The following is a 19,799-nucleotide window of genomic DNA, read 5'->3' on the forward strand; positions in this document are numbered from 1 at the left end:
TGCTGTAAGGATCAGTGCTGGAGGTCAATAAAAAGGGAGTGAGGTTGTCACTCAGTGGGGTTGTAGATTGGGGATGGGGGTGTGATGATCATGGGGGTTGCTGATCCTGGCAGGGGAATGGGTCCAGGACCTGATGGGAATAGGGGCTCTGGGCTTGATGGGAGAGGGGGACCTGGGCCTGGTGGGAATGGGGGGGGGGGAATTGGAGCTGGTGGAAGTGGGGGTTAGGGGCCTGATGGAGGTGGGGGGGATTGGGGCCTTTGGCAGAGGGGCATGTGATCCTTAGTGTTAGTACATAAGGAACAATGTACTTATCTTAGAGGGGATGCAACAAAGAGTCACTAGCTTGATTCCTGGGATGGGAGGGTGACCCTCTTAGAAGAGATTGAGCAGAGTGAGCCTATACTGGAGTTTACAAGAATGAGAGGTGATCACATTGAAACATACAAGATTCTGAAGGGACTTGAAAAGGGGAAATGCTGAGAGGTTGTTTCCCCTGGCTGTAAAGTCTAGAATTGAGAGCATAACCTTAGGATAAGGAGATGGCCATTTGGGACTCAGATGAAGAGAAACCTTTTCACTGAGGCTGTGAATCTTTGCAATTCTCTACCCCAGAGGGTTGTGGATGCTCAGTTGTTGAGTATATTCAAGACTGAGTTCAATAGACTTTTGGGGGGGAGTTTTATCCTGGTGGCGGGAGCTCAACATCTGGAAAAACCGGTGCCGAGATCCCCACGTCGCCTCTTCTACAGAAGGTCCGCCAAATTTAGTGCCAATCAGACACTTAAGTGGACAATGGCGGTCCTTCCACAGGATCAAGGGCCCTGTTGCCAGAGGTCCCGCCCTTGCAGAGCGGGCCCCCCCATGCTGGGTCCCTCATTCAGGCACCCCGCTGGAGCCGGGAAGCAGCGCACATGGTTTTCCATGCCGTATTTCCCATGCAGCGAGGCGGGATGGTGGTGCCAACCCCCAACCACCGCCACCATCCCAGCTGGTTCTATGCTCTCCCTGCCTCCAAACCCTGTCGCAGGAGAGAGCATAAAACTTCCCCCCTTGGACTCTAATGGAGTCAAGGGAAATGGAGATCGGGCGGGAAAGTGGAGTTGAGGTCAAGGATCTTAGTAAATAGCAAAGCAGGCTCAAGGGGCTCTATGGCCCACTCCTGCCCCTATTTCTTGTGTTCTTATTTCCTGTGGAAATTGAAAGGAAATGATTTTTTGTTAGGATATCCTGTGATATTGGTCTAAAATTCTATGATAATGATGGAGTTTTACTGTACTCTGTTGCAGTTTCTTTCAGGAAGGCTTGAAAATGGCTGAGAAGATTAGGCATTATGTCGAAATGCTTGCAGCAGATTTACAGAATGTGAGTACTAATCTTTTTCTCTCGGGACTGCTGGTAGGAATGAGCAGAAATTTCCATCAGTTGATGAAGATTAGGAAGAGCCTCAACTGTAGCATGAATACCAGCATGGACTGGTTGGGCCAATGGCCTGTTTCGGTGCAGTATGTTCTATGTCATTCCACGTACTTAAAAGAGTAATAAAGAAAGAAAAAAATAAGTTATGTAGCACTTTTCTAGTCCTCACAATATCCCAAAGTTCTTCACAGCCAGCGGTTTATTTTTGAAGTGTCGTCACTTCTTATTTAGGCAAATCTTGCATGTTGATGTGTGCCACGCAAGGACCCATGAACACAGTTAATCTGTTTTGGAACTGTTGGTTGAGGAATGAGTGCTGGCGTGGGTGACAGAAGAACTCTCTGCTCTTCCTTTTAAAAAAAAAAGTGCTGTAGAATCTTGGGTCCACAAACCAAAATGTTAACCTGCCCCTTTTCTATACAGATGGTGTGTAAATGGACTTTCAAAAGGTGCTTGAAAAGTACCATATAATAGACTTGTTAGAAAAATTTAAGCCCATGGGATTAAAGGGACAGTGGCAGCATGGATACAGAATTGGCGAAGTGAAAGAAAGCAAAGAGTAGTGGTGAATGGTTGTTTTTCCGACCAGAGGCAGGTATATAGTGTTATCCCCTTGGGGTCAATGTTAGAACCACTGCTGTTAATGACCTGAACTTGGGAGTACAGGTCATAATTTCAAAGATTGCAGATATGAAACTCTCTAATTAGTAAACAATCAGGTTGATAGTAACAGTCTTCTGGAGGAAATAGGCAGACTGGTGAAACTGTCCTCTTGAAGTCTATTACTAACTTCCTTACTGTAAAGTGCATTTGCAAGTTTCATATCATCTGCAAATTTCAAATTGTGCCTTGTATCCCAAGGCCAAGTCATTAATGTATATCAGAAGTAACAGTGGCCCTAGTACTGAACCTTGGAGAACTCCATTCTATACCTTCCTGCAGTTTGGAAAAAACAGCCATTCACCACAACTCTCTGTTTTCTATCCCTGAGCCAACTTTGTACCCATGCTCTACTTCCCCTTCTATCCATGGGCTTCAATTGTTAACAAGCCTAATATGTGGTATTCTATCAAACGCCCTTTAAAAGCCCATCTATACATGCACTGCCCTCATGCACCCCCTCTGTTACCTCATCAAAAAACTCAGTCAGGTTAGTCAAACACGATTTGCCCTTAACAAATGCGTACGGTCTCTCCTTTATTGGTCCATACTTGTCCGAGTGGCTGTTAATTTTATCCCGGATTATTGTTTCTCAAAGCTTCTTCACTACCGACATTAAACTGACTGGCCAATAATTGCCAGGTTTATCCTTCTGCCCTTTTGTTTTAACAGGTATAACATTTGCATTCCTCCAATCCTTTAGCAACACCCTTTAATTGAGGGAGGATTGGAAGATTGTGGCCAGCACTTCCACAATTTCTACCCTTACTTCCTTCAGCAACATGGGGTATATCCCATCCAGACCAGGAGCCATCTACTTGAAGTACTGCCAACCTTCCTAGTACTTGCTCTTTACCTATTTTTTTCTCACCCAATACCCTGACGACTTCCTCATTTACCATGGCTTTGGCAAAGTTCTCTTCCTGGTAAACATTGATGTAAATTATTCACTTACTACCTCCACCTTCTCCATTTTGGCCCCAAAGTGGCTCCACCTCTCCTCTGATAACCCTTTATTGTTAATATGCTTATAGAGGACCTTTGGATTCCCTTTCACGTTAGCCGCCAATCTGTTCTAGTACTGTCTCTTTGCCCCTCTTATTTCCTTTTTCACTTGCCCTCTGTACTTTTTATATTCACCTGATTCTCCTTTGTATTATCAAACTGACATTTGCCAAATGCCTCCTTTTTCTGCTTCATCCTACGATCTAAATCCTTCGTCATTCAGGGAGCTTTGGTATTGGTTGGCCTCCCTTTTCCTCTTGTGGGAATCTACCTAGACTGTACCTGAACCATCTCCTCTTTAAAGGTCACCCATTGCTCCATTACATTTTTGCCTGCCAGTCTTCAACTCTAATTTACCTGGACCAGATCCTTCCTTAATTCATTGAAAGTAGCCCTTTTCCAGTTAAATATTTTTGTTCTATTTTCCTCCTTGTCCTTCTCCATAACTAATCTAAACCAAATGACATTATAATCACAGTTCTCGAGGTGTTCCCTGACTGATATTCTCTGTTGCATTTGCAACAATCTTCAGATAGAAGTGCCAAGTTGACGATCCATCTCGGCCTCCTCGTGAAGTTCCCAGTATCACAGTCTTCAGCCAATTCGATTCACTGCATGTGATATCAAGAAACGACTGAAGGCACTGGATACTGCAAAGGCTATGGGTCCTGACAACAATCCGGCAATAGTACCGAAGACCTGTGCTCCAGAACTTGCCGTGCCCCTAGCCAAGCTGTTCCAGTACAGCTACAACACTGGCATCTACCCGGCAATGTGGAAAATTGCCCAGGTACATTCTGTACACAAAAAGCAGGACAAGTCCAAACCGGCCAAATACCGCCCATCAGTCTACTCTCAATCATCAGTAAAGTGATGGAAGGTGTCATCAACAGTGCTATCAAGCAGCAATAACCTGCTCAGTGACACTCAGTTTGGCTTCTGTCAGGGCCACTCGGCTCCTGACCTCATTACAGCCTTGGTTCAAATATGAACAAAAAAGAGCTGAACGCAAGAGGTGAGATGAGAGTGACTACCCTTGACATCAAGGCAGCATTTGACCGAGTTTGGCATCAAGGAGCCCTAGCAAAACTTGAGTCAATGGGAATCGGGGGGAAAACTCTCTGCTGGTTGGAGTCATAACTAGCACAAAGGAAGATGGTTGTGGTTGTTGGAGGTTAATCATCTCAGCTCCAGGACATCACTGCAGGAGTTCCTCAGGGTACTGTCCTAGGCCCAACCATCTTCAGCTGCTTCATCAATGACCATCCTTCAATGATAAGATCAGAAGTGGGGATGTTCGCTGGTGATTGCACAATGTTCAGCACCATTTGTGACTCCTCAGATCCTGAAGCAGGTTGTGTAGAAATGGAGCAAGACCTGGACAATATCCAGGCTTGAGCTGATAAGTAACATTTGCGCCATACGAGTGCCAGACAATGACAATCTCCAACAAGAGAGAATCTAACCATCTCCCCTTGACGTTCAATGGCATTACCATCGCTGAATCCCCCACTATCAACATCCAAGGGGCTACCATTGACCAGAAACTGAACTGGAGTAGCCATATAAATACTGTGGCTATAAGAGCAGGTCAGAGGCTTGGAATCCTTGGCGAGTAACTCACCTCCTGACTCCCCAAAGCCTGTCCACCATCTACGAGGCACAAGTCAAGAGTGTGATGGAATACTCTCCACTTGCCTGGATGGGTGCAGCTCCAACCACACTCAAGAAGCTTTACACCATCCAGGACAAAGCATCCAGCTTGATTGGCACCCCATCCACAAACATTCATTCCCTCCACTACTGACTCACAGTGGCAGCAGTGTGTACCATTTACAAGATGCACCGCAGCAAGGCTCCTTAGACAGCACCTGTCAAACCTGCGCCCTCTAACACCTTGAAGGACAAGGACAGCAGATGCATGGGAATACCAGCACCTGCAAGTTCCCCTCCAAGCCACACACCATCCTGACTTGGAGCTATATCGCTGTTCCTTCACTGTCGCTGGGTCGAAATCCTGGAACTTCCTTCCTAACAGCACTGTGGGTGTACCTACCTCACATGGACTGCAGCAGTTCAAGAAGGCAGCTCACCACCACCTTCTCAAGGGCAATTAGGGATGGGCAATAGATGCTGGCCTAGCCAGCAACGCCCACATCCCATGAACGAATAAAAAGAAAGCTTGACCTGCTTCATTCCTCAGTCCTGGATCCAACAGCGCATCCTTCCTCATTGGGAAGGAAACATACCAATCGAGAAAATTCTCCTCAACACACATCAGAAATTCCTCCCCTTCTCTGCTCTCGACACAATCATTGCCCCATTCTATATTGGGAGAGTTAAAGTCTCTCATTATCACTGCTTTATAGTTTTTGCATCTCATGAATTTCTTTGCAAATCCATTCTCTTGACTCCTGTGCGCAACCCACACACTTGTGAGCAGCATGGGTATAACAAGAGCTGTGCTGCCACACCGTATGTCATCAAGCAGACAATTGGAGTGCTTGAGCAATGGTTCTGCTGCCTGGACACCTTCGGAAGAGTCCTGCAGGACTCTTCAGAATGCGTGCCACAATTTGTTGTTGACTGCTGCCCCCTGAAAAACCTCGCATTCATGAGGGTACAGCCCTTGCCACCAAGTATACAGCAAGCAGCTGAGAGGATGCAGAGGAGGAACCAACATATCTCCTTTCTGGATGGGCTGTCAGTGATGGGCTCAGCCAACTGCAGTACCAGTGAACAAAACCCCAATTCCCCATTCAACAACAGTCCCACACCTGGCCATCCCTCTGTTACAAACCATCACAGTGTCCTCTTGACCACAATGCTGAAATAAAAGCCACCACAAAACATTCCAAATCAGCTTTATCAAACAAACCATTCAATATTCCATACAAAATCAACTGTTCACCTTTATGCATTCCCTTAGTTACTATCTTCCATGTGCCTTTGATAGAAATGTCCAAAATCATAAACTGGTTTGATAGAATAAACGAGGTGAAATTTTTCCTTTTAAAGACGGATCAGTACCAGACGATAGAGACTTAAAGTGATTGATTCTTTTGTCAGAGGCAATATGAAGAAACATTATTTTTCCACCGTGAGTTGTTGGAATCTGGAATACACTGTCTGAAAAGGTGGTGATAACATACTCAATAGTGAAGGGAAAAAAATTGCAGGGCTACTGGGAAAGATCAGGGGAATGGGACTAATTGGGATTATTATTATTGACTGCCCCTCACACGTGAGGATGATTGTCTGCCGTGAGTCGAAAGATCGCTGATGAGGCCGATTCAGGATCTACAGATTTTTTGGCACATAAAGCATTTGTTGTCGTTTGGGATGTCTGGTCATGTATTATTAGCTCGAGTCATGGCTTGTTCTTTTCGCCGCTGTTGCTTTTCCTCATCATTTTGTTGTCATTGGGTCTCAAAATACTGGGATCCTTCTCACAGACTCTGCCTCCATCTGGTTCTGTCCAGGGTGATGGTCTCCCAGAAGTTGATATCAATGTTGCATTTCTTCATGTTGACTTTCAGCACATCCTTGATGCGCTTCTTCTGTCCTCCTCTGGTGCATCTGCCCTGACTGAACTGGGAGAAGAAGTCCTGCTTTGGGAGCGTGGTATCTGACATCCGAGCTATATGACCAACCCAACGAAGCTGATGGCGGATAATTATAGCTTGTGGTGCCTGCTTGAGAGGATGCTGATGTTGGTGCACCTGTCCTCCCACTTGATATGTAGGATCTTGCAACGTTGATGAAATGACTCCAGTGCTTTGTGGTACCTCCTATACATTGTCCATTTTTCAGCCCTGTACTGTAAGGTAGGGATCACGTCCGCATGGCAGACCATGAGCTTGGTTTCACTTTTGATGTCGTGATCTTCAGACATTTGCTTCCTCAGGTGGCCAAAGGCTGCACCAGCACATTTCAGATGATGCTGGATTTCTTCAACAATGTCAGCCTTCTGTGAAAGATAACCTCCAAGATACTGGAAGTGTTCCACATTTACCAGGCACTCATCATGCATCCTAATCAATGAGGCTGGGGCATGAGTATTTGGAGCTTGCTGATGGAGGACTTTGGTCTTCTGAATGTTGAGTGCGAGTCCCATCTTCTCATATGCCTCAGTAACTATATTGACAATTCTCTGCAGATCCATTTCTGACATAGCACTTTCTTTTGGGCCTCCTTATCTCGAGAGACAATGGATACGCGCCTGGAGGTGGTCAGTGGTTTGTGAAGCAGCGCCTGGAGTGGCTATAAAGGCCAATTCTGGAGTGACAGGCTCTTCCACAGGTGCTGCAGAGAAATTTGTTTGTTGGGGCTGTTGCACAGTTGGCTCTCCCCTTGCGCCTCTGTCTTTTTTCCTGCCAACTACTAAGTCTCTTCGACTCGCCACAATTTAGCCCTGTCTTTATGGCTGCCCGCCAGCTCTGGCGAATGCTGGCAACTGACTCCCACGACTTGTGATCAATGTCACACGATTTCATGTCGCGTTTGCAGACGTCTTTATAACGGAGACATGGACGGCCGGTGGGTCTGATACCAGTGGCGAGCTCGCTGTACAATGTGTCTTTGGGGATCCTGCCATCTTCCATGCGGCTCACATGGCCAAGCCATCTCAAGCGCCGCTGACTCAGTAGTGTGTATAAGCTGGGGGTGTTGGCTGCTTCAAGGACTTCTGTGTTGGAGATATAGTCCTGCCACCTGATGCCAAGTATTCTCCGAAGGCAGCGAAGATGGAATGAATTGAGACGTCGCTCTTGGCTGGCATACGTTGTCCAGGCCTCGCTGCCGTAGAGCAAGGTACTGAGGACACAGGCCTGATACACTCGGACTTTTGTGTTCCGTGTCAGTGCGCCATTTTCCCACACTCTCTTGGCCAGTCTGGACATAGCAGTGGAAGCCTTACCCATGCGCTTGTTGATTTCTGTATCTAGAGGCAGGTTACTGGTGATAGTTGAGCCTAGGTAGGTGAACTCTTGAACCACTTCCAGAGCGTGGTCGCCAATATTGATGGATGGAGCATTTCTGACATCCTGCCCCATGATGTTCGTTTTCTTGAGGCTGATGGTTAGGCCAAATTCATTGCAGGCAGACGCAAACCTGTCGATGAGACTCTGCAGGCATTCTTCAGTGTGAGATGTTAAAGCAGCATCGTCAGCAAAGAGGAGTTCTCTGATGAGGACTTTCCGTACTTTGGACTTCGCTCTTAGACGGGCAAGGTTGAACAACCTGCCCCCTGATCTTGTGTGGAGGAAAATTCCTTCTTCAGAGGATTTGAACGCATGTGAAAGCAGCAGGGAGAAGAAAATCCCAAAAAGTGTGGGTGCGAGAACACAGCCCTGTTTCACACCACTCAGGATAGGAAAGGGCTCTGATGAGGAGCCACCATGTTGAATTGTGCCTTTCATATTGTCATGGAATGAGGTGATGATACTTAGTAGCTTTGGTGGACATCCGATCTTTTCTAGTAGTCTGAAGAGACCACGTCTGCTGACGAGGTCAAAGGCTTTGGTGAGATCAATGAAAGCAATGTAGAGGGGCATCTGTTGTTCACGGCATTTCTCCTGTATCTGACGAAGGGAGAACAGCATGTCAATAGTCGATCTCTCTGCACGAAAGCCACACTGTGCCTCAGGGTAGACGCGCTCGGCCAGCTTCTGGAGCCTGTTCAGAGCGACTCGAGCAAAGACTTTCCCCACTATGCTGAGCAGGGAGATTCCACGGTAGTTGTTGCAGTCACCGCGGTCACCTTTGTTTTTATAGAGGGTGATGATGTTGGCATCGCGCATGTCCTGGGGTACTGCTCCCTCGTCCCAGCACAGGCATAGCAGTTCATGTAGTGCTGAGAGTATAGCAGGCTTGGCACTCTTGATTATTTCAGGGGTAATGCTGTCCTTCCCAGGGGCTTTTCCGCTGGCTAGGGAATCAATGGCATCACTGAGTTCCGATTTGGTTGGCTGTATGTCCAGCTCATCCATGACTGGTAGAGGCTGGGCTGCATTGAGGGCAGTCTCAGTGACAGCATTCTCCCTGGAGTACAGTTCTAGGTAGTGCTCAACCCAGCGGTCCATCTGTTTGCGTTGGTCATAGCACTTACTGCAGCAGCATCAGCATATTGGAACTCAGTGACTGAAGTCGGGTGGTCTTAGTTTTTGATTGGAGTCTTTGGAGATTAAATAGTTTACTGTCCATTCGATAAATAAATTTCACTCCAGCAGGGAACTTGTCTCTAGTCAGACAGAGCATGGCAGCTAGGAAGATCGAAAAAAAGAGTTGGGACAATGACACAGCTCTGTTTAACTCCTGTCTTAACATCAAAGGGGTCCGTAATGGATCTGTTGCTGAAGATCACTGCTCACATATCATCCTGAAGCAGGCATAGGATGGTGACGAATTTTGGAGGGCATCCATATTTCAACAGAATCTTCCGGAGTGCCTCATGATTTACAGAGTCGAAGGCCTTTGTCAAGTTAAAAAATACTATATAGAGAGGTTGATGTTGTTCACGCAATTTTTCTTCTAGTTGGCAAGCTGTGAAAATCATGTCAGCAGTGCCTCTTGATGGCCTAAACCCACATTGAGATTCGGGTAGTAGCTCTGCAGCAAGTGTAATGAGTCAGTTCAGAAGGGTTCTTGTAATGATCTTTCCCTGCAATGGAGAGCAAGGAGATGCCTCTGTAATTTCCACAGTTGGATTTGTCCCCTTTTTTGAAGATTGTGACAATCATGGCATCCTTGAGATCATTCCGGACTTCTTCATTCCAGATCTGTAGGATGAGGGCATGGAGCTGTTCCTCTCCTCCACGCTTAAAGATTTCAGCAGGGATTCCATAAGCTGCTGCCACTTCGTTGTTCTTCATTTCTGTGATGGCTTTCATCATCTGCATAGGCATTGGTGGAGTTTCGAGCTCGTCTCTAACTGGATGTTGTGGGATGGAGTTTTAAAACGCTCTCTTCAACAATGGATTCTTGATTGAAAAGGTCTTCAAAATGCTCCCTCCAACGGGAATTGACCGATCCCTTTCCTTGATCAGATCTCCCCCATCCTTAGACCTCAAAGGAGCTGGTCCTTGAGTACTTGGGCCATAAATGGTCTTTGTGGCAGTGAAGACACCATGGATATCACTCATGTCAGCGAGATGTTGAATTACCTTTGCCTTGTTTGCCCACCACCTGTTCTTCATGTTGCAGGTGCTCCATTGTACCTCTGCCTTTGCTTGTTGATAGGGCAGTTTCTTTTGCTTTGCGTTTGGGTCATTACGCCAGGCACAGAGAGTCTTGCATTTGTGATCAATCAGTTCGTTGATATACTAATCATTTTCATCAAACCAGTCTTGATGTTTCCTGACACAAAATCCAAGTGAGATTGGGATTGGAGTAGCTCTATCACAGACATGATGGATCAAATGGCCTCCTTTTATGCTGTATTATTCGTTGATTCTGTGAAATGAATCCAGTAGTTGTGCTGCATTTTGGGGGATCCTGGGGACCTGTTGGGCTCTATATGAATGTAAATGTTCTTCTATTTTCTTGTTCTTCATTCTTTCTTCTAACTATTGCCATATCCTATGCTTCTTATTGGTGATGGTCCAGGGAATGGGGCAACACAGAGTGTGCCTGTGTCCTAGAAGTACTCATTCATCAGAACTGCCCATGGTCCAGACCCACTATTAATATCAAGCAAATGAGTGTGACTCTAGAGCTTCGGTTTATGGCATGATCCAGTTACAGTACAATCAGGATGGGTTTGGGGAGGGAACCATTCACAAGACAAATATAGGAAAAGTATGCCATTCTTGACTACTAAATTCTTTCATTTTTATCCAAAAACAGTGCCACTGGAGATCCCCAATGGTCTAATCTACCATAAATATTGATTTAATCGGGTAATCTTAACCTAACCTATCAAGTGGGAAATCGATGTGATCCAGTGAAGTATCAGTTTTCACACCTCACTCAATTTTATTCTCCATTGACTTCAATGAAGAGTAAAACCGGATCAGTTGTTAAACCAATATCCCACCCAGGCCCTCTAGTTGCAGTTGGGTGGGTTAGGTTAAAATTACCCTCAATATTCATTAAACAGGAAACTGATTCTTTGAAGAAAAAAAGACAAAATTGATTGGTAAGGCTGAGATCAATTGATAGAAATTAGTTTCCAAAAACCTAGAAACAGAAAAATTGATGATAGGGAGTGGCTGAAAAACAAAACATATGCAAGAAAGCCAGTTTTATTAAGTTATTTGTTTATAGAACTAAGTAATTTAGTATTACCAAGAATAAGCTCAAGGAATGTGTGGGATGGAAAGAAAACATTTCTGAGCAACATTTTCAATTAAAAACTCGTCTTGCACTTTTTCAGATTAAACAGAACCAGGATGAGGAAAAGAAGCGGCTATGCAGCCTTCGGGATCAGCTCAAACCAACATTACAATTGGACCACAAAGAGGTGAGTCTCTTTTAGTGTTATTAAATTTTCTGGATATAGGATTCTGTGTGATATGGGGGCAAGCAAGGTATGGAGCTGTCCTGTCTTTGTTTACTTCCCAAACAATAATTTGTTTCCCAAGTGTGTGTTTCTGGTAAAGAGGCAATGCCAAGTAAAAGAAAATACAAAATCTAGGGAAAGCACTTTTAATGAAATAATCTTGTTTGTTAGCTTTCATTTCTTGTTCAAGTCTAGTCGAACTTTAAAGTGCAAAGGAAGCCAAGTCTGACTATTTTTTATTGGTTTTAGTGTACACATTGCATTAAAAGCAATCTGTACAGAATAATTACACAGCAGTACTACAATCAAGTGCTTCATGTCACAAATTTTCCATACATTATAAATTTTATTGCAACAGCCTACACAAATAATTTGAATGGTCATATTGTTACTGTCTTTAACTTATTAGTTTTTGTACATAAAAAGTAGAAACAATTTAATAAGTTAGTTTTAATTCATATATCAAATTTGAATTCAACTGCATGATTGGCATAACAGATGATACTAATGCAGGTGGTGCAGTAAAATGGAATATGCAGATGGGGCTTGCAGGAGAATTTGAAACATTCATGCAAACAAGCAGACAAATGGGGAATAAACTTAATGCGGATAAATGTTAAGTAATGTGCAACAGAAGTACAAGTTTAATGGAATAGTATTAATACAAGGTGACTTGGAAAGCAATTGTTAGTCAACTCATTTCAAGCAATGAATACTCAATGTGGTGATGTGATTAAAAAAGCTAACTAAAAACTAGAACATGTAAGCAGAATGGATGAGTACAAGTCTACTGAGGAATATACACTGTTCAGACTAGAGGCCTGTTACCCAACCTGAACCCGACGGGACCCGACGACATGTGTTGGGTTCAGGTCGGGTCTGACCCATCTTCCAGGTCCAGCTTTCAGGCTCAGGTCGGGCCGAGTCGGGTCGCGCCTGACGCACACGGTAAGTGCTCTGCTGGTAAGTATTGAAATTAAAAAACTTACCTGAGCTGGGAGTCCAGGACGAAACTGAGTCTGCACAGTGAACGAGTGACATCACTATGACGTCATCACGCATGCGCTGCAGCTTCGTGGAACTTCCCAGTTGGAAGGTAAGTAAAGGGATGGTCGGGTCGGGCCAAGTGGGGGCGGGGTCGGGGCAAAATCGGGTCCACTGTGGTTCGGGTCAGTTCGGGCCTCTAGTTCAGACCAGGTTTAGAATCTGTACAATTTCAGTCACCGCACTTCAGAGGGGATGTGAAATCCTTGGAAGGAATGCAGGAAAGTGTGACAAAACAATGGCTTTAAGGTAGATGATCAGCCATGATCTAGTTGAATGACAGAGCAGTCTCGATGGGCTGAATGGCCTACTCCTGTTCCTAGGTTCCTAAATGATTTTGGATGTAAGAAGGATGATCTGTTTTAAAAAAGAAGTTTCAGAAGCTAACTTCCTAAAAGCTAAAGAAAACACAAATAAAAAGGGACTCATTGAAGTATATAGTACAATAAATGGCCGAGGTAAATTCAATCCTGAATATCGATATGATTTGTCTAGCCTCCATCTGGCTGTCCAAGTTGTATTGTTGTCATTAATGCTTTGTTGCCTCTTTTGTTCCCCAGTTCATGTAATTATTTTTTCTGCAGGCCCATGAAATTCCTTTACAAGGTTACTGAATTGGTTTCCATTTTGTTTCCATATATGCCCTCCTGTTCACTTAACTCCCCCTTCCACTCCCCAAGCTGCTTATTGGTTTCTTTACCTACTATATTTGTTCCCCAGCTCATTTAATTTTCCTAATTTATTTAATTTGTTTTCCAGTTTGCTGTTGAATTAATTTTATTTTCTTATCCTGCTCAGTAATTCACACTCCTCGTTATTTTTGCTTTGTTATATCTATCTATACTCGTGTATTAAGGCCTCGATGTAGGGCATATTTCTTATGAACATTAATTTTATTTACAATCACCTGATTTTTCACTGAACTTTATATGTCAATATTTAAACGATGTCATACCTGTTTCTGTTAATCGAGGCACCAATATTTGGTTGTTGCATGCCTTTGTCAGCTGTGGCTCAGTTGGTAGCACTCTTGCCAGTCAGAGGTTGTAGGTTCAAATCACACTCCAGCGACTTGAGCACAAAGATCAAGGCTGACAATCCAGGCACTACTGAGGAAGTGTTGTTCTGTTGAAGGTACTGTCTTTTGGATGAGATGTTAAACAGAGACCCCATGTGCCCTCTCGGGTGGATGTAAAAGATCCAATGGCACTATTTCAAAGAAGAGGAAGGGAGTTATTCCTGGTGCCTTGGCCAATATTATTCCTCAATGAACATCACAAAAACAGATTATCTGGTCATTATCATGTTGTTTGTGGGATCTTGTTGTGCTTAAATTAGCTTCCACGTTCCCTAAATTACAACAATGACTACAGTTCAAAAGTGCTTCATTAACTGTAAAGCATTTTGGGACATCCTTTGGTTGTGAAAGGCACTACAGAAGTGCAAGCTTTTCTTTTTTTGATGCTTCCCGACAGTAGTTGGCACTGCTTCTTCTACATCCATTCCTGCAGGGGATGTTTACAGAGGGATAACTCTTACCTTCTCTTGTAATTTGGTTTTCTTTACCTTTATTAAAAATGTCTTTAAATTGTCTAGCGGCTGCGCTCACTAATTTGTGCTACTCCACTGAGGCTTACTCCATGCTGCTTTTGAGGACTGCACTCCAGTTGCCCCACCCAGGTCTGGATTCATGAACCCATTCCAATCCTTGGACTTCAAAAGCCCATTTCTGGCTTCAACCAAGAACCAGCTAATGAAGCGTTGGTGACAATTCCCTAAGTGGCTTTCCCACAACACTGGGGCAGACCCTGTTATTTAAAGTACTTAAAGGGCAAAGTAACAAAAGAGATGGGGAATGTAACAATAACACCAATGAGAGAACGTGTCTCTGCAACAGTGCATTGGTGCGAGAAGCATATGCAAGCATTCACAAAATTGCTGTCAAGCAAGTCTTAACAATGCACTTAGAAAGTCATATGATCAGGCAAAGTCAACATGGTATTACGAAAAGAAAATCATGTTTGACAAATTTATTAGAGTTTTTTAATGATATAACTGATAGGGTAGATAAAAAGGGAACCAGTAGATATTGTATACCTGGATTTCCAAAATCATGTTTGATAAGGTGCAACGCAAAAGGTTAATAAGCAAGATAAGGGCTTATGGATTTGTGGGTTATATATTAGCATGGATAGAGGATTGGTTAACTGACAGGAAACAAAGAGTGGGCAGAAATGGGATATTTTCATGCTGGCAGACTGTGCCTAGTGGAGGGTTGCAAAATTCAGTGCTGGTGCCTCAAATTTACAATCTATATTAATGACTAAGACGAAGAGACAGATAGTCATGTATCTACGTTTCCTGAACATGCAAAGGTAGGTGGAAATGCAAGCTGTGAGAAGGGCACAAAGAGGCTGCAAAGAGATATAGACAGTTTAAGTGGATGGGCAACAAGGTGGCAGATGGAGTATAATGTGGGAAGTGTGAGGTTATTCACTTTGGTCGTTAGAATACAGGAGCAGAATTTTTTTTAAAGGCGTGAAACGTGTAAATGTTGATGTTCGGAGAGACTTGGGTGTTGTCATGCAGGCCCCCACCTGCCAAGAATGAGACACATTAATTTTGCCACATGGACATTAAATTTCAAATTGTGACTGGGAAGAAGAGAAGGCCAGTTACAAGGAATTGCCAGGCCCCTGGCCAGAAAGACATTTTTGCATATTAGCAGACAGTGTTGGAACAAAGGACCATTCCCTGACCCACCCAATACACAAAGCCAGAAGGGGTTATACCTGTCATGTGACCACCCTGCTGGCCAACTTGGGGTGTTTTAAATTATAGAGACAGTGTTTGAACTGGCAGAAAGCTCTTGGCTCCTGGATTGAAAAGATCTCTCCTGGCTGACTCGCCACAGCCTCTCCTGTCTGCTCCCATCTCTTTCTCACAGAACTCTAAAAACCCACTGAAAACACATGAACCCCAAGAGAGTAAAGTCTCCTATAGTGAACAAGGTTTAAGAAGAATACTGTGCCCCAACGAAAAGCAAGATTAAACCTACAAAAGGACTCTACAGTGAGTTCGAAGAACCAGAACAAACTCTTCAGATATTGCCTCAAACCTTTTCACTTTCTCTTTCTTCTCTTTTCTGTCTCTATTTGCATGTGTGTATCGCATATGCATGCTCGTGTGGGCGCATCGTGTATTCGTAGGCGTCAACCGAATTAGAGTTAAAGTTTAATAACATTTCCCTTTTCTTTAAACCTAAGAAAGCCTGTCTGTGCTCATTTCTTTGCCTTATAATTGGAAAGTGGTGAACAAGGATTCACCAAGGGGGAGCTCAAAACTCGGTGTGTTTAAAAATAAAACCCTGTTACAGTAAGACCAAGTGAAGGCTGAGAAGGGCCCCTAGACCTGGTCGTAACAGAAATTTGGTGCTTGTGTCCGGAATTCTACCCACAGACAAACGATAGAAATTGGAAGTGGGAAGCCAAATTGTTGCCAAATCAAAAAAAACAAGTTTTCAATGCAGGTTTTCTTGTGGTTGTGTGTGATTGAATGCCAACATGTCTGCAACTGAAGCTAGTAGCTCTTCAAGCCAGGGTGAAGTAACTTGGGATAAGTTAAAAGTACTGTCTTTGGAGGAGCTGAGAAAAATGGCTGAGCAGTGTGGGATCACTGTACGTGGCAAGGTTAGGAAGTCTGAACTCCTAAGGCTAGTGGCCAACCACTTCTCCCTTGAACCTGAAGAAGCAGAAGCAGTGTTAGAAGCAGACCCAGACAGAGTACTGTTAGCAAAGATACAATTGGACAGAGGAAACTTGAATTCGAGGAAAAAGTTAAATTCTCTCCCACTCTCAGAAAAGACCCATGTCGAGGAGTAGCGGGTCCAGAGAGCCCAGCAAGCGGTCGTTCTGACCGACGAGTTTGCTTTAAAATGTAAGTTGGTTTCCCAGGGGAGAACCTTTCCTAATGACCACCACAAACCCGAAAAGGACAAAGGGTGGGAAGGTGATGGGAGCCTAGGCAGTCCTGGGAAAGAGAGGAAAGCAGGAGAGATTACACAAATTAGGCCTGTTTTCGCTAGAATTTAGAAGGTTAAGGGGTGATCTGATTGAAGTCTTCAAGATATTAGCAGGAAAAGACAGGCTAGATAAAGATAAACTATTTCCACTGGTTGGAGATTCTAAAACTAGGGGCATAGTCTAAAAATTAGGACCAGATCGTTCGGGAGAGAAGCACTTCTTCATGCAAAGGGTGGGTAGAGGTTTGGAACTCTCTCCCACAAACAGCAGTTGAAGCTAGAGCAGTTGTTAATTTTAAATCTGAGATAGATAGATTTTTGTAAAACAAAGATATTAAGGGATATGGGCCAAAGGCAGGTATATATGGAGTTAGGCCGCGGATCAGCCATGATCTCATTGAATGGCAGGACAGGCTCGGGGGCGCTGAATGGCCTACTCCTGTTCCTATCTTCCTATGTTCCTATGACACAGGGGGCCCTCCTCCAGCCAAAAAGGAAGGTGCTGTGAGCAAGAGTGAGACCCGGAGACCTGTGTGCTTCCATTGTAATAAGGAAGGGCATTTAAAAGCTGACTGCTGGAAACTAAAAGGAAAACTAGTAGGGTTAATCAGGGCACACCCGCTCAGTGAAGACGGGACCCTGATGGAAAACACAGAGCAAGCTATGGCTTTAACTGCAGTAAGAGTGCAACGCAGCAAGCTTACTACAGCCAATTCAGGAAATGTTAATAGGATTCTCGAGGGTTATCAAGGTTTTGTGTCTGAAGGGAAAGGAACCCCATACTCCTTGAGTGGGGCAAGCAGGCCCATAGTGATTCTCAGGGACACAAGGGCGACTGGATCCCTTTTACTGGGAAAAGGCCTGACCTTTCCCCCAGAGAGTGCAGTGAACACCAAAATGGTGGTCCAGATGACCACGAGCTCTGCCTTTCCGAGACTTTCTCTGGAAAGTTAGGAGACCCAGGAAATGAATTAAATGGATTTTCCCGAGCTGAGGCTCAGCGAGCCGACCCAGTATTGCGATAGTTAGCACAGGCTGCCCAGTCTGCAAGTGAAGTAGAGGGTGTCCCTGATTGCTACTATTTAAAGAATGAGATAGAGTTATATAGCACAGAAACAGGTCATTCGGCTCGACCATCACCCTCTGCCTCCTTCCTCTAAGCCAATTTTGGATCCAAATTGCCCTGGATCCCATGGGCTCTTACCTTCTTAACCAATCTCCCATGCGGGACCTTATCAAAACCTTACTGACGTCCATGTAGATTACATCAACTGCTTTACCCTCATCTACACATCCAGTCACCTCCTCGAAAAATTCAATCAAGTTTGTTGGACATGATCTCCCCCTGACAAAGCCATGCTGACGATCCCTGATTAATCCCTGCCTCTCCAAGTGGAGATTAATCCTGACTCAGAATTTTTTCCAATAGTTTCCCTACCACTGACGTTAGACTCACTGGCCTATAACTACCTGGTTTATCTTTGCTATCCTTCTTGAATAATGGTAGCACATTCGCTGTCCTCCAGTCCTCTGGTACCTCTCCTGTGGCCAGAGAGGATTTGAAAATTTGTGTCAGAGCCCCTGCTATCTCTTCCCTTGTCTCACATAGCAGCCTGGGATACATCTCATCTGGGCCTGAGGATTTGTCCACCTTTAAGCCTGCTAAAACGGCTAATACATCCGCCCTTTCAATACTAATTTGTTCGTATATCACAATCCCACTCCCTGATCTCTACACCAAATCGTCCTTCTCCATAGTGAACACAGATGAAAAGTCATCATTTAAAACTTCACCTACATCCTCCGGCTCCACACACAGATTGCCACTTTGGTCCTTAACGGGCCCTACTCTTTCCCTGGTTATCCTCTTGCGCTTAATATACTTAAAACGCCTTGGAATTTTCCTTTATCTTGCCCACCAGTGTTTTTTCATGCCCCCTCTTCGCTCTCATTACTTTTTTAAGTACCCCCCCCCCCCCCCCACACTTTCTATACTCCTCTAGGGCCTCCGCTGTTTTCAGCACTCTGACTCTGCCATAAGCCTCCTTTTTGTTTCCTTATCCAATCCTCTATATCCCATGATATCCAGGGTTCCCTGGACTTGTTGGTCATAGTCTTCACCTTTATGGGAACATGTTGGACCTGAACTCTCACGATTTCCTTTCTGAATGACTCCCACTGGTCTGATGTAGACTTTCCTACAAGTAGCTGCTCCCAGTCCACTTTGGCCAGATCCTGTTTTATCATATTGAAATCTGCCTTCCCCCAATTCAGTGCTTTTATTTCCAGTCCCTCTTTGTCCTTTTCCATAACTACCTTAAATCTTAGAGTTATGGTCACTATCCCCAAAATGCTCCCCCACTGCCCCTTCTACCACTTGTCTGGCTTCATTCCCTAGGATTAGGTCCAGTATGGAGTTCTCCTCACAGACCTGGGAGCAAGGAGTGGGCAGTAGTTCACCAGTTAGTGGTGCCACAGAAGTACCGGGAAGAAATATTAAGAAGGGCCCACGAGTCTACAGTAGCTGTACATGCCGGCATATGAAAGACCAAAGCCCGCATAAGGCAGCAGTTTGACGAGCTAAAACTCCACTGCAGGAGTTGCCACATGTACCAGATTGAGGGGGAAACCCCAACCCCTGCAGTGAAACCTGCACCCCTAAGTCCTGTACCGGTGTTAGGAGGACCCTTCAGGAGAGGGCTGGTGAACTGTAAGAGACCCCTGCTGAGTACAAATGGCGACAGGCAGGCATAGGGCTGGCAAAAGTTTAGAAAGAGGAGGGGATAAAGTGACCATGAAGGCGGGTTAAAGGGAGTCCGGGAGGAATCCTGGATGAAAATCCCTACTGTCAGGTCAACCAACCCCGAAAAATGTGAAAAGTTAGACCCCACACCCTCCTATGTAAATGCAGACTCTAGAAGCACCACACCAGAGTTGCTAACAGCATTTACAGGAACCTGCAGAGACAAAGAGAGACCTCAAGGGGGCACTGAAACCATGAGGGTGATGCATTCCAGTCAAGTCTGCACTGTTAGTGCAGGTAGGAGTATCCCAGAGAATAATGGGGAGATTAACAAAGAATCCTCCCCCATCCCCTGAAGTCAAATGTCTTTGCATGACTTGGAGAGTTCACGATACTAACCCGCCCAC

The 19,799-nt window shown here is 44.7% G+C and overlaps 1 protein-coding gene across 5 annotated transcripts in view; it reads left to right on the forward strand.

The window, feature by feature from the left end:
* unm_sa1614 (un-named sa1614) overlaps nt 1–19,799 on the forward strand; it is a 280,473-nt gene that overhangs the window by 163,364 nt on the left and 97,310 nt on the right. For all 5 annotated transcript variants that reach the window (XM_068048640.1, XM_068048637.1, XM_068048639.1 and 2 more), the window contains 2 exons: nt 1,290–1,365; nt 11,459–11,545. In XM_068048640.1, the coding sequence (XP_067904741.1) occupies nt 1,290–1,365; nt 11,459–11,545 (163 nt within the window). The remainder of the gene's footprint in view (nt 1–1,289; nt 1,366–11,458; nt 11,546–19,799) is intronic.

The sequence above is a fragment of the Heterodontus francisci genome, chromosome 16, assembly GCF_036365525.1.
Source record: "Heterodontus francisci isolate sHetFra1 chromosome 16, sHetFra1.hap1, whole genome shotgun sequence".
NCBI classification, from domain to species: Eukaryota; Metazoa; Chordata; class Chondrichthyes; order Heterodontiformes; family Heterodontidae; genus Heterodontus; species Heterodontus francisci.